This window comes from Trichogramma pretiosum, unplaced genomic scaffold, assembly GCF_000599845.2.
Source record: "Trichogramma pretiosum strain Unisexual culture from Peru unplaced genomic scaffold, Tpre_2.0 scaffold74, whole genome shotgun sequence".
In the NCBI taxonomy this organism is placed as follows: domain Eukaryota; kingdom Metazoa; phylum Arthropoda; class Insecta; order Hymenoptera; family Trichogrammatidae; genus Trichogramma; species Trichogramma pretiosum.
Window position 1 is genome coordinate 431,271 of NW_019641708.1, and position 14,743 is coordinate 446,013.

The 14,743-nt window shown below is 30.7% G+C and overlaps 3 protein-coding genes across 4 annotated transcripts; 2 read left to right on the forward strand and 1 right to left on the reverse strand.

Annotated features, from left to right (window-relative positions):
- The first annotated feature begins 50 nt into the window (after positions 1-50).
- On the forward strand, positions 51-5,368 carry LOC106659610 (proteasome inhibitor PI31 subunit). Its single transcript, XM_014382225.2, has 5 exons — positions 51-510; positions 2,841-2,990; positions 3,771-4,021; positions 4,834-4,983; positions 5,041-5,368. The coding sequence occupies exons 1-5, from the start codon at positions 370-372 to the stop codon at positions 5,165-5,167; spliced, it is 819 nt and encodes a 272-aa protein (XP_014237711.1). The 5' UTR covers positions 51-369; the 3' UTR covers positions 5,168-5,368.
- Positions 5,369-5,745: 377 nt separating this feature from the next.
- LOC106659609 (probable pyruvate dehydrogenase E1 component subunit alpha, mitochondrial) lies at positions 5,746-10,908 on the reverse strand. Its single transcript, XM_014382223.2, has 6 exons — positions 10,655-10,908; positions 9,373-9,597; positions 9,069-9,287; positions 8,575-8,823; positions 7,428-7,676; positions 5,746-7,296 (listed from the first exon to the last, which is right to left on the reverse strand). Exons 1-6 carry the CDS (start codon positions 10,703-10,705, stop codon positions 7,111-7,113), a joined length of 1,179 nt encoding a protein of 392 aa, XP_014237709.1. The 5' UTR covers positions 10,706-10,908; the 3' UTR covers positions 5,746-7,110.
- A 551-nt stretch (positions 10,909-11,459) lies between these two features.
- LOC106659552 (transcription elongation factor S-II) lies at positions 11,460-14,523 on the forward strand. 2 transcript variants are annotated; one of them, XM_014382146.2, is made up of 4 exons: positions 11,460-11,749; positions 13,086-13,263; positions 13,446-13,789; positions 14,071-14,522. In XM_014382146.2, exons 1-4 carry the CDS (start codon positions 11,681-11,683, stop codon positions 14,404-14,406), a joined length of 927 nt encoding a protein of 308 aa, XP_014237632.1. In that variant the 5' UTR covers positions 11,460-11,680; the 3' UTR covers positions 14,407-14,522. The 2 variants fall into 2 exon arrangements, with proteins under 2 accessions (XP_014237632.1, XP_014237633.1); XM_014382147.2 differs by lacking the exon at positions 11,460-11,749 and adding an exon at positions 12,384-12,408 and having other exon boundaries at positions 14,071-14,523.
- Positions 14,524-14,743: the final 220 nt, after the last annotated feature.

Sequence of the window (14,743 nt, forward strand, 5' to 3'; positions counted from 1 at the left end):
AAATTTACTTTATTTTTTCAACATTTATAATTACATATAGGTGCCAAATTTAATTTTTATCCGGTTTTGCATGTTCTTTTCCTCGAGTTCGTGCATTGTCGTATTAGCATTGGTGGCGCGACATGCCATCGTTCAATCTCAAACAATAACCAACGTTCTACGCAGTTTTGTTTTGACTCTTTAAACTACACAATTGATTCGTTCGAGTGACAGCAGTAATATTGTTACTATTCCTTAATAAACTGAGCTTTTTGTTGATTTACATTTGTCGGTATCATCTTTTGCAATTAATACGGATTTTTGCAACTGCTTGAGTGACTCAAACCACGAACTCTACTTGAAAGAATTTTACAAAAACTATCTTTGAAGATGGAGGACGATTTTTTTGGATTCGAATTGTTGCACTCTCAGTATAAAAACCAATTAAACAAAAAGGAAGATTTAATAGTTTTATTGATACACTGGTATCTCACAAAAAATAAATTCAGATGCTTAGGAATTGGTGATTCAGTAAGTCTTGAGAATTTTTGTGTTTATTCAAACATTTCATTACATTTATCATCAAATGTAATATTGCCATATTTTCATTACTCAATAGACTATTCAGTTAACTTAACTATGTCTGAATACTTAAACTATAAAATGTTTACTAACAATCAATGATTATGAAATATTAGCTATTATTTTTTAACACAATAAGTATCAAAACCATTGCAATCCATCAAATGCAATTACTAGTTTGTAATGAGAATAAGTTTCTGAATCTATAACAATTTTGAGATATAGAAATTATGAGACAGAATGATTTTTAATGAACTAAATATGAGCTTGATATTGAAAAAATTTATAATAGTATTGTAAGATTCAAACTCTTTGATTTCAGAAACAATCTACTTTAAAAATGAGTTTTTTTGTAGAAAACTATTGTTTTGAAACTTTAACCTTCATTCTCAAGCAATTTTAATGTTGACAAGTGTGTTAAACGTAATATTAACGTAATATTATATTATTCAAGAATTAGAATTGAATCATACGGATTACTAAGGCTGTGAAAAATATCGTTGATGAAACATTATTCAATTTATAAGTTTAGTTTATTATTTTCAATAGCTTTGTAATTACATTAATTGGAATAAATCCAAAGTGTTTTATTTTCTTTTCTTCAACAAAAATATATTTTTAAGGATTTAAATCGATCCCATAAACTTCTTCTAAAATCCAACGTTTGCTTGGTGTTGGTAATTTCCTTTAAGCCATCCTTTTTATAGTTATTACAAATAAGGTCCACTGGAGTTATTCCTTCCATGTTAGCCAAGTCAGCATCAGCGCCTCTTTTCAGCAGTAATTTGGCCAACTTTATGTTACCGTAGGTTAGAGCTAAGAGCACTGGTGTGTTACCAAAGTTGTCTGGGATGTCGAGCTGCACAGTCTGTTGGTTCTTGTCGATGATCTTAAAGAAAATATGTGCCAATTCATAAGTATCTTGTCTCATGCAAATAATTTGCAGTGGAGTCAATCCTTCCTTGTTAACTAAAGTAGGATTAGCGCCATGGCTTAACAGTAATTGAACTCCCTTCAGGTTATTTAAGCTTGAAGCTAAATGTAATGGGGTGTTACCCAAATTGTCCTGGGTATCAGTTTGAATCGTTAGCTTGTTGTCATTGCAAATTGTAAAGAAAACCTCTGTCAAGTCTCCTCTCTTGCAAACAATGTGAAGTGGAGTCCGTCCATCCTCGTCAGCCAAATTAGGATTATAACCATTTTTCAGTATCAAGTCGACCACCTCCTCTATATTTTTGTCCTCCTTCTTTTTTTTCTCTTTCTTTTGGTTTTCCGTTAGGTTGTCCTTCTTTTTCTCCTCCTCCTTTTTGTCTTCATTCCTGTCGCCCTCCTTATTTTCCTCCTTATTTTCCTCCTTATTTTCCTCCTCCTTTTTGTCCTTCTGCATGTCCTTTAGAACCATAAACTGCGGTATATCACATGCTTCTTTCACAAGACGAGTAGGATATTTTTGTTGGTGGAAACTTATAAAGTCAGACTTATCCTCCTCCTTTTTTTCTTTCTTCTTTATGCCCTTCTTCTTTATATCCTTTGGAGTCATACAACGTCGTGTAACACATGCTTCTTTCACAAAACGTGTAGAATATTGTCGTTGGTGGAAACTTACAAAGTCGGATTTATAAATGGAATCGGACATCGTTCTGCGCTATCACACTCAATAAAATATTTACAATATTGTTAAAAAATTGCTTGTTAACGTTGACGCGATCTTTTTTTGATGCTTACTCCAAGGTATCGTAATTTGTACTAACTTGTGTCCACACACACACGTAGAACTACGATTTACATAGAGAGAACACGTGGTAGACAAGTAAGTGGGGGAAATCAAGTCGAGTTTTGTAGGGGCCGCTCGTATTATAACATAAGCGATAATAATAACAACAGTACGCGGCTAGGCATAGGTAACGCCCATAACTCGCTGAACTCTAACTTTCTAATTACTGCTGAAGAGAATAGCCAAGTAAGAGCGTGAAATGTGATTGAAGAGTTAGTTGGTAAAGTAGAATCATTACTTGCCAACTAAACTCCTGAATACGTTATAACAGGACAAGCATGGATATTTATACCCTTACAGGAAAAAATAAATTATGTTTCAAATAATTACTTTCAGATATGAAATCAAATAATAACGCCTTTATTTGTTAATTAATTCTTTCTTTAATTCAATATATATTCGAATTCCGCGCTGTTTCATTAAATATTTAAACAAACATGTTTTAAAATTAACACATGCATGCACATAATTTAAAATTATTAACATGTTCTAAAATATTTTTTAGAAAGAATGTAATCCAGAAGAAACTGGATCTGAATTATTGCCCGAAGGATGGAGTCAGAATACAAATTATAGTTTTAGATATATCAGAAATAAAGAATTATATATTTTAATAATGCTTACATCAGAAAAAAATTTGCTGCTTAATTTTTTGGTAAGTTTTATTCAAAACTATTTTATAAATTTTCGTTTATAACCACCAAATGTTTCCCTTATTATCCAGAGTTTTTCACGAAAAGACACGATCCGTTAAATTTGTTGTCATCGATTATGACATTGTTTCTAGGTATTTTCGTGATAAACATTCTCAACGACTTTATTCATAGATTTAATTTTCTTTGAATATTAAAACAAATGATTTTTTCGTTAGATGAATTTCGATTTTCATAAAGTAGAAATACGTTATTGTTAAAATACATGCTTGAATAATTCATCTTTAATACCATATTATTTATTGTTATTGAACGAATAATATTTTTATGAACCATATCTTTTTGGTTTTAATTTTATGCGTTTAATCGTGTAACCTTCAAACCACGCTCGAGTCACGAGTGTACAGTCACACTTTGAAATGTTCGACGTGGCTGCGCGGGAGAGCACAAATACAGTCGGTGATGTCAAGATCAAACTTTTGATTCCGACTGTGGTGTTGGAACTCCCCTACAGTTTCACAATCCCCGCGATACTTACCGATACTTTTCCAAGGATGTTACTTGAATTGAACAGTATACTCGTGACTTACCCTGGCCTCGATTGAGATTACTTGGAAGAAAAATTTTGAAAAAACACCGAAATTTATTAATTTTTGATTCGAATTTAAAAAGTTGTTTTTGCTATATTTGAAAAAATGAGTCTCGCTAATAGGTTTTGCGATGAATCGGGCTTGTAGTCAGTTTTTCTGTACCAAACTAAAACTGTAATTATTTGTTTTCAGAAAGTAGCAGATCATAGTGTAGCTAATTCTGAAGTATGCATTGATGCTGTAGAATCTTTAAATGGAAATTTGGAAACTATGATTCCGAGTCATAAAAATATTATTAAATCATTGAAGAATGATATTCCTATCATCTCTTCTGTTACAACTAGTGAAATGTCGGTTCAAACAGCAGTAAATGAAACACGTGAATCAAACATTGATAGCAGATTACGTGACGAAGGTGCTCCCTCATCACTTAGAATGCCCAGGTAAATTTAAATATTTATTTTCGCATTTTTCATTTCAAATCGAGAACCACGTCGTGCTCCGAATTTTTTTGATAATCACTGATTGTGGTAACTTTGAATTACTTTGAAATTGCCTTGAAAATGTATTCAGACGCTATATTTTTCGCTATTTTCAAACTCATAGTAAAGGGTTTTCATTTGAAAAATTCTTTTTCGGTTTTCTGAAGCTTGGAAGTTATGCCAAAGATCAGATTTATGATCACGATTATCAGGCAAAAAATGTCTTAAATTGAATGTTTTTAATTATTTAAACCGTTGATTCTAAGAAATCTCCAAGAGCTTCCATATTTTTTTCTTCCGCCTTTTATAATCGTGTTAACGACCATACTAAAAAGAAAACTCGATTTTTTAAATTCTAATGCAAAAGAAAAGCTACTTAAGAAAACAAACCAGTATTTCATATTTTAAATTAAAAAACATAACAATTGAATTTTATTTATGAAATTTTTGAATGTAAAAATATGTTTCACAAGTCTTTTCACATCAGAAAATGTGATTCTGATAACTTCGATTACTTAAAATACTCTAGAGCCCATTCATGATAAATGAATTTTGATTGCAAAGTGCTATGCTACAAGATTCCGATCTCAATTTTTAACCCATTTTGATTAAAGAGGTCTCAACAACTTTTTAAAACATCCTCTTGTGACTCTTAGTCTCAAAGTAATATTCAGTCATAAAGTAACTCAGTACTGCTCGGGCCTTTTTTTAAATTTTTTTGGGGTCTTTAAAGTTAGAATTATTAATATTTGTACATTAAATAAAATTTTCAGATTACCAACAAATAATCCACTTGCAATTGGTAGCGATGATCTAAATATATTCGGAGGTGGAAATAGTGGAATGTTGTTTGATCCATTTCAAAATCAACGTCAAAGAGATCGAATACCCCCAAACCTTGGAATTCCTGGACAGTTACCTCGGTTGGTACTTCAGTCTAATATTATGACTTGAAAAATTATAACTATGTTTTTTTTTAGTGGAGCGGTACCACCTGGAGCAAGATTTGATCACTTTGGACCAATAGATTACGATATGAATCGCTCGAGATTTAGGGCACCTGATGGCGATTTTCCACCCCCGGATTACGAAAACATGTTCCTTTAAACTCTTTTATATTAAAATACTTATAAGTTGATAAAATTCTAACAAATTAGAAATATAGTTTAAAAAAAATTATTCAGTCATAAGACTTTGATGTTGCTCTAAGGAACCTCAAACTATATCATTGGGTCGTATTGTTAGTGTATACCTTTTGATTTATTTTTTTCACATGTTAAGATTTAATAAAGTTTATATCTTAAAATCCTTTAACGCTCAAATCTTAAGTTGATCCCCATTGATCATCTTATCTTATAATTTGCTTACTTGTATAAAAGTGACGAACCAAAAAGTGAGGCTGCCGGAAACGGCTTCTGATAGGTCAAGTTCATTATGACTCAATTTAAAATTGGATGAAGTGACATGTACGGTCAAAATAGATTTTTCCAAGTGCGTCTGAAAGTTACCAAAACAGGAATAGAAGCGTGATATGAAATATTCAAAAATTATTTTGAATTGAATGAAAAAAAATTTCAAATGTGTCAGTAGCACTAATTTGATTTTTCAAAAAATTCAACTTTCCAATATTAGTTTGTCTTTATGAAGAAAATGGTGTCCATTCTTTCTAAGGAAATAATTTCATATATGGTGTGGAGACGTCATTTATTACGTGTTAAAATTTAACTTAATTAGTTTACAATGTTCTAAATTGCTTAAAATAGTGAAAAGATATTATTAATAGAATGAGATACAAGTGACGTAAGTAGCATTTTCAGGATTGGTATAGATAAGAACCCACTTAGCGTTGCGAGATCTGTAATGAAGTCTGTATGGACCAAACGATTCGCTAGTTTGCAATAATGGGTGTGTATGCGTGCTCTTTTGTGCAAAACGAACATCATCAGTTGCTGCCCCAGCGTTGTCGGAAAAATCATACAATAGTTCATAGCACAGTAACCTAAAACTTACGACAAATTTACGATTTTTAGGTTAAAGTGTTATAAATTATCATTACAACACTGCGTTTTAGTATACTTTTATTACCCCGTTTCTAATATATAAGTTGATTTGTATGAGACATAGTCCATAAGATTAAACTCGCGAATTTGATTTTGGATATAATACCTCAGAGCAACTGTTAAAGGTCAACCCGTATTAAGCACGCTGTGGTGCATCGACAACTTATATCTTGGAAATGGGAACATAAATGTTCGGGTGCTTTATAGGCTACTCAAGTCACGTGTATCATAATGTACACTGGTTCGATTATAATTTTGAAATGTCGAGAAAACGTAAACACAGTGAAGTAGGGGTTGCTTGAATGTATAAGATACGAGACAATAGTAATAATAGTACATAGGCTAGCATAGGCAGATCCCCTACTTCGCTGAGTTTACGTTTTTTCGCTATTCCAAAATTGAAATCAAACCGGTGTACTACAACAATGAAAATGTTCAGATGTAACGTATGATGATATAGCATACTAAATTCTCTAGTGCATGCTGAAACCAGAATAATTATCAACATCATTAAATGCTTTTTAATTCTTTCTACTCTAAGATTTCTTAAATAATGTACATGAATTTTTGGAAAACAATGCATAACGAAGACATTAAACGTAATATAATTTAACGATTGTACAACTGTTAACGTCTGCAATAAAAAATTTTAATTTAGTAGATATTAATAAAATTCACTATAACTCTTATATAAGATATATTTTTGACTAGCTAGATTTGGTAGCAACAGACGCTAAGTCCTGATTGAGTAGGTAATATTACAAGAAAGTGTGAGTTCGATTTATTCCGAAGAACTAGTACTCCAATAAAAGTATTACATTTTTGGTTTTACCCTTCAAAGCAGTGAACACACATTCATAATGCGATGTAAATAATGGCGAAGGTGGAGACTTCATATAAGATGTTGTCTTACATGAAATACATTTTTATGTACACGTCGATCGAATATAATCATAATTTTCCCAAATAAAATTTATTTTTCTAAAGTTTTTATACATTTATAGCCGGGCCTAAATTAGAGGCTGGTAGTGGTTTGAATGGCGTGGTATTACGAATTTCTTTATCAATATTCAATGCATATATATCGGTCGTTAGTTCGTGCAGATCAATTTCCTTATCTGATTTCGCTATTTTTACAGCATCGTCGATTTCTTTTCTGATGTCGGCTTCGATACTCTGAAATAAAGATTATTTTCGTAAAAATATTATCATAACTCAAATTTTACGTTAATAGCCCATATTTTCTTGAATGATAATGTTATAATCAATCTAAAATATTAATTTTTCATAAGTAAGAAAAAATTTACCTTAAGTTCATCAGCGGTTACAAGGTTGGCATTTAATATCCTTTCCTTAAAGCTAGTCAAAGGATCTCTAGTTTGTCTAACTTCTTGAATTTCATCTCTAGTTCTGTAGCTTGTGCCTGGATCGGACATACTATGTCCACTGTAGCGATACGTAAATGTTTCCATTACCAATGGACCTTTACCCGATGTGCAATGTTCAATTGCAAATCTCGTAGCTTCTCGTACTGCAAGCACGTCCATTCCATCAACCTGAAAATTTCAAGTTAAAAAATCCATGGAAACATAATACAAAAGAGTACGAGTATAAAATTAATTAAAAGAAAAAGTTCTAGAAGTGCAAATGTTTTGCATACGCTGATTTTAAAAAATACGCTCGCAAAATTCAAGCGAACGCAATACCCTTAAAACATGAATACAAAGTAGAGAATCGATGTGCACCTTAAAAAAGTAGAGTATCTGGGTTCAAATTTTGAATATCCTAGCTCGAAATTTCAATTTTTTTCATGTGAGACATAAAAGCTAAGGTATCCTAAAATGATTGATTTTATTTTTTCTCACTAAATTTTCTTCGGATTCTTTTTAAAAACTATAGTGTGGTAGCAAGACAGTCGTAGAGTCTGAATTTTGAAGTGAAACTTCTTTAGACGCGTTTTTTATAATGGCAATCCATATACGTTTAGAAATTATAGACTCGTAAACTATGATTTTGACAAATTTTAACGGCAAGTGAAGATTGTGGGATTTATATCGTTTCGTAACAGCACTGCTCACCGAAGTGGAGCGCCTTGTGACTCGTATTCAAATTTACATTGCGTTTAAATATATTCAATAATGATTTTTGTTCGCCTAAAAAATGCATAATTGCTCAACTTATTCTTATGAACAGGAGGCGCCACTGGCGCTATTGGATGAACTACCTTATGGTTATTGGTTTAATAATCGGTTCATCATCACGGGTTCTTTTGAAAACTATGCTCAAGTTTTGGTACGAAGATCCAACCATTAATAGGCAGGGTGCATAAGTGAGAGCGCCGAAACTTTTATTAAATCTTACGGGGTGGGAAATGCCTGTGACGGTCATAGTCTCCATAACCGAACATATTAAAGCTATCTTGATCGCGAATTTTTGCTAATTATCTCAACTTACCCATATTCCGGGAACGTAATCTCCTCTAGTGTAGTATTCAGTGGAAGCAGAAGCTCTTTCTGCGCTAGTGCCCATTCCATACCCATTATTTTCACAAATAAATATGCAAGGTACATCCCAAAGTTTTGACATGTTATAAACTTCGAAAATTTGTCCTTGATTGGCAGCACCATCTCCGTACAAAGCGAGACAAACTCCGCCAGTATTTTGATATTTCTGAGCAAAAGCAATACCTGCTCCTAAAGGTACCTGTAAAACAAAATATCAATTTTAAAAATCTGAGAAAAAGCAGATTTTTGAACGTTCAAAAATGAAATTTTTTTTCTTTAGTTTACAAAATATATGGATTACAGTATTCTTGAGAATTTACTATCTAATATTACTTTCAAGTTAAAATAAAATATATTACATAGCATAAATTGTAATAAGTAAACTAGTCACATGGAGCACATACAGCGCTACTCGATTATTTAATTTTAAAAAAATTTATAAACCTGAGCTCCGACGATGCCGTTTCCTCCATAAAAGTTTCTTGCATACATATGCATCGAACCTCCTTTTCCTCTAGCATTGCCACTTTGACGACCAGTTAATTCAGCCAAAACTCCAAGAGGTGTTACACCCATGAGATAAGTCCAACCATGAGCACGATAAGCAGTGATTACAGAATCTTGAGGGCGCAATGCAGCAGTCATTCCAACTGCACAAGCTTCCTATAGAGTCCAGTTGAAAAATTAAAAAATACAATAATTGGTTCACAATTGAATTGTTTTAAATGTTACAAGTTATTGTCCATACCTGTCCAGAGTACAAGTGACAAAAACCTCGAACAATTTTTTCTTTGTACAAATTTCCGGCAGCTGTTTCCATTCGCCGGATTGTGTGTAATTGCTTGTAATATTTCAACGCATCTTCTTTTGTTACTGATACATGTGTTGATGGACCACTTTCCAATTTATGCAAGCGGAAAGGCTTAGTTTCAAATGATGCTTCGGAGGCATAATTTTTAATACTTTGACAAACCTAAAATTTAGAAAGAATATAAAAGTTTGCAAAAAAAGTAATAGTTTATACATATTATACTATGAAAAATTGCTAGATGAATTTAACTCAACATGGGTACCAGTTTTTAATATATTTCTTTAACATTTAGTAATGAAAAAATAGAGAAAAAATATAAATTTTATTTAATTTTTTTTTTACATGCCAAACCTAGTTTTTATTAACAAGGTCAAAGTAATGTCAAAGATAGTCTGACTGGATACAAAAATTAATTTTAATTTTTTTTAAATCGAAAATTATATAAAAATTCTAATATAAAAATTTGTTTATTCAATAAATTACTTAGTTATTCAAAACAATTATACTAAGGTCAGACTGTAGAGTCTTTCTTCAAAATTGAAAAAATATAGAAAAAAAACTCATGATTTCAGAACACTCATTCATTAATGACAGTGAATCTAAAATTTAGTAGTAAATATTAAATCAATTTTTTAATTAATTATGGAGATGTCATAAAACTTGTATTGAAATGAAACAAATATGAAAATAAATTTCAATAAATATGATGAACAGCCTAACAACCTTTCATAATAGTTTATAACCATAAGTGAATGAACAATTTATATACTTAAATAATAGTAAGCATATAGTATGATTAATTATATTTAGAAATTGTTATGTTGTGTAAAAAAATACTCGTAGCATATGGTTTTCATTGAAGTTCAAGGTGATAATCAAATAACAAAACTATAGGTTAAGGTCATCATAGGTGAATGACCATATTGTTCTTATTTTGCATAAAAAATGTGTATGATCTATTATTTAAAGAAATGTCATAAGTTTGATATTGAAAAACTATTTTTAAATGATTATTATCTGTTATTTACTACACTGATAAGTTGATTGAATTCGTTACTATGCTTTTTACCAAGTTAATTAACAGTTAGTCAAGTGCATTGAAATGGATAAGCCACATGAATAATCAATTCTCGACATGACATCATGTCATGTGCACATGATGCACTGCAGTTACGTGCAGAACGATAAAAAAAATGTACAGAATCTTGAATGAACTTACATTTGAACCCTTGTCAAGGAATTTTTTGTTAAACCTCATAAGCATATTCATGTTTGATGTTGTCCCGTATTATCTGAGTTGTTAATACTTAAGATTATTGGTTTGTTTGATAACAAAAGTGGGCCAGATTATATATTAATATGCAAATACTAGCACAAAAAACTGATAATAATTTGATATGGCCAATTGGACGTGTTACATCATTGGACTGGCGATATACGTCGTCAGCTGAGCATGCTTGACGCACTTTTGTTGATCGCAACGTTCCCAGTGGTACGAGAGCAAAATGAATTTTACGGACAATCTACTGTTTGAGTGTATGCCGCGGTCTATTATTGATTGCTTCGTTCGGCATAATTATTTTTTTTAATAGCTCAATTGTGCACTATGATGAAAAAATATATAAAGCTATGTGTACTAAAGATGAATGAAGGATTCATTGCAATTTTCAAATCATAAAGTTCAATTGTATTATTATTAGTACATAAAAATTTGATTAAAAAATTAAATAAATTCGTTTTTTGTTTATATCAATTCGTTGCAATGAATTGGATCAAATATTCTTTCAAAATTAATGACTTAAATTTTCATTTTTATGTTCTCTTGAATATTTAAGGGATTTAATTTCGTTATTTCGAGTCATAACAAAACAATTTACATATTTTAACGTACTTTTAAGCTCAAGGACGAGGAAGGTGAGGCGTCTCTCGAATCCGCAACTTGTTGTTCCGCACGCTCGTTCCGAGTTCCCAAAGAAGTTTCATTATTTATCCCCTGACACGACAATAAGCGTTCAATTGACGGACATCGGCCCGCAACATAACGAATACAGTTCGATAAAGCGTCTTCTTTGGGCACAGGAGTACAACAAATAGTCGCTTAAAACTTTGATAAATCTCCGATTTGCAGCCGACAACCTTTTATTTTGATAACTAACACTTCGACTTCGCTCATTTTACTAAATAACATAACATTTGGCATTTTTTAATAACTTCCATACCGTTGATACAAAGTAAAAAACACAATATGAATCCAGAGGAAGAAGTTTTGAGAATTCAAAAAAAATTAACCAAGATGACTGATGGAAGTGAAGTGGTATGCAAAGAGTTGAGAGTTAATTTTACTTTGACAAAATTTTGTGTAATTAATGAGAAATTTGACCATTGTTAATACTTGTACTGCTCAGAGAGTTATTTCATTTCAATTGACTATATTTCTTTCAAATCTTTGCACATGGTTATAGTACACCAAACCATCTCATTGAGTGTGTTGTTGATAATACACATAAATTCTATTTTTTTAGATTACTTGACATAACTTGACATGATTATATGTATTTCTCTGAGTATAAATTTAAGTTATACAAACGGCATAGAAGATGAATAAGTAAACTTCATAATTCAAAATATCTACAGCTTATATCATCATTTTGTAAAAGTAAAATTAAAACATTTTTATTTTTATCAAATATAATAAAATGCATGAATAATTACTAAATATTTTCATTGAATAGTCTTCATATTCACTCACTTAATAGTATTAACTCATACATTTTGTACTTTCCATTCCGTCACAGATAATATATATACAATCGTCAATACTACAAAGCACTTTTTTCCTTTTCCGAGTTGGAGAAAAATAAATTTACAATTATGAATTGTATGCATTTTTTAATGCTGCTTATTTTTCTATAAAAACTTCATCATTTTTGGAAAAAAAATGTGTTTATTATTTCTTGCGATTCCATAGATCAAGTAAGATTATACAAAATTAAATTTTTTTAAATTTTACAAAATCATAATCAAAATAAAATTCCATAGAGTTCCATTTTAAATCAAAATAGAGTTCCATTTTAAATCAAAATAGAGTTCCATTTTAAATGTATTAAACATAGACAAAACCATTTATATTTCAAATATTTTTAATTCTCAAATAAATATGATCACAGCACATCTCTGTACAAAAAATAGTGCTCATTTCTTAAGATACATTTTTCTAAGTGCATCAGTGATTATTAGCATGTGTTTCACATTGAAGTTCATTGACAATTAACTGTAGTTAATTTAATTGTTGAAGAAGATATCAAATCCAGAGTAAAATTGAACTTTTTTAAACCTTTTTTCTGAGATTTCTGTTAAATATTTTTCATAATAATCCCATAAAAATGGTGGTCCCTGGTCCCATAAAAATTAAGAAAACCAGAGTGTCACAGAGGTTTTTAATATTAGATGTAAAAATTAATAAGGATTTACTACTCTGTTAGTAATAAATGATATTTCAAAGTCACTTCAATTAACAAATTATTCAAAGATGAATACTTTATAAATGGTTTTTTCTCCTTTCATAGTAGAATTTTTTCTTATCTATGTAGCGTACTTTTTAAGATTTAAAAATTTACATTTCATATTTAAAATTTGGTTTATCTTTGCAGGCTCATGATCAAGCTCTTGAGTTATTGAAGATACTACAAAAACTACCTGTTAATTTAGAGCTCCTTCAAAAGACTCGAATTGGCATGACAGTCAATGCTTTGCGAAAATGTAGTAGGGATGAGGAAGTAATATCATTATCCAAAGTATTGATCAAAAATTGGAAAAAGTTTTTATCTGGTAAGAGTCTAAATAATTTTCTTTATAACTTTCTTTATTTTCAAAACATGAGTTATAATCAACTTTTCAACATTCACAAATTTATTTCAACAACAGACATTTCAACTTCTACTCTCTCTAAAAAGCAGATTTGCTTTAAAAACTGCATACTCATAAACAACCTGTGATTAAACTTTTTTCAGGACCAAAAGACTCTAAAGAAATAAATTCATTTGGAAGTAAAAAGAAAAGCGAATCAAAATCAGAAAAAAGCAAAGAAGAACCTGAAAATAAAAATGAAAAAACAGACGACTCAAACAAAAATAAAGATGACAAAAGTCCCAAAAATTCAAAAAAAACTTCTTGCTATCCACCACCCTCAACAACAGATGCTGTTCGACTCAAATGCAGAGAGCTTCTTGCTTCAGCTTTAAAAGTTGATGGAGTATCAATGGATGGATGTGCTAGTGCAGAAGAATTAGCTGAAGATCTCGAAGATGCTATATTTGCGGAGTTCAAAAATACTGATAACAAGTACAGAAATAGAGTAAGTTTTACAAATATTCATTACAAAGTATTTTACCATCACAATATTCTAAAGAGAATTGCTTAAGGCTCAAAATTGTCAACACATTTACTTTTATAAATCTGTAGCTCTTGAACTTTATTTATTTTATCATGTAATATTGCAATTTTCAAACATGGGTGAAATGCACTAAAATCTGTAAACTGTAGAAGAATAATTTTGAATTTGTAAAATTCAATCAAGTTTTTTCATTTATTTATAATCAAAATATATTTTTTGTTAACATTATTAATTTTCCTCAGGTCAGAAGCCGCGTTGCAAACTTGAGAGACTCGAAAAATCCGACGCTAAGAACAAATTTCATTGTTGGCGCTATCACACCCGCTAGATTAGCAACAATGACGGCCGAAGAAATGGCAAGCGACGAAATCAAACAGTTGAGAGACAAATTCAAGAAAGAAGCTATCAATGACGCCCAACTTGCTCAAGTGCAAGGAACAAAGACAGATTTATTGAAATGTGGTAAATGTAAAAAACGAAATTGCACTTATAATCAAGTGCAGACAAGATCGGCCGACGAACCTATGACTACATTTGTATTGTGTAACGAATGCGGCAATCGGTGGAAGTTTTGCTAATCAACTTTTTAGCATCTACTTTTCTGTAATCATCTACCGAATACGCAATACCATTTGAAATCATTGCTTCTTAGTTTCCTTATTAGATATTAAATGAAATTCAAATAATTCAATAATAAAGTATTTATAAATCATTATTTATAATTTCTTCTTGATTTAATTTAAATAAATAATAAATTTAAATGTAAACCTATCACAAATGAGATTTTAATATTTCCAAATGATTAAAGTTACCTTTTTGTCATCTTATTTAATTGAAATTAAATACCTGGTTTAGGTAAAACTAAAGCGTTGCCAAATATCAATTTTATATGTGATTATCATTTTGAGTAGCTAT

Excerpts from the sequence above, each read along its gene's own strand:
- LOC106659610 (XM_014382225.2), top strand. The coding sequence starts at position 370 with ATGGAGGACGATTTTTTTGGATTCGAATTGTTGCACTCTCAGTATAAA. Across the intron at positions 2,991-3,770 it reads ATTTGCTGCTTAATTTTTTG|AAAGTAGCAGATCATAGTGT; the intron begins GTAAGTTTTATT and ends ATTTGTTTTCAG. Across the intron at positions 4,022-4,833 it reads TCATCACTTAGAATGCCCAG|ATTACCAACAAATAATCCAC; the intron begins GTAAATTTAAAT and ends TAAAATTTTCAG.
- LOC106659609 (XM_014382223.2), bottom strand. The coding sequence starts at position 10,705 with ATGAATATGCTTATGAGGTTTAACAAAAAATTCCTTGACAAGGGTTCA. Across the intron at positions 9,598-10,654 it reads TCCTTGACAAGGGTTCAAAT|GTTTGTCAAAGTATTAAAAA; the intron begins GTAAGTTCATTC and ends TCTAAATTTTAG. Across the intron at positions 8,824-9,068 it reads ACGGCATCGTCGGAGCTCAG|GTACCTTTAGGAGCAGGTAT; the intron begins GTTTATAAATTT and ends TTTGTTTTACAG.
- LOC106659552 (XM_014382146.2), top strand. The coding sequence starts at position 11,681 with ATGAATCCAGAGGAAGAAGTTTTGAGAATTCAAAAAAAATTAACCAAG. Across the intron at positions 11,750-13,085 it reads TGACTGATGGAAGTGAAGTG|GCTCATGATCAAGCTCTTGA; the intron begins GTATGCAAAGAG and ends TTATCTTTGCAG. Across the intron at positions 13,264-13,445 it reads TTGGAAAAAGTTTTTATCTG|GACCAAAAGACTCTAAAGAA; the intron begins GTAAGAGTCTAA and ends AACTTTTTTCAG.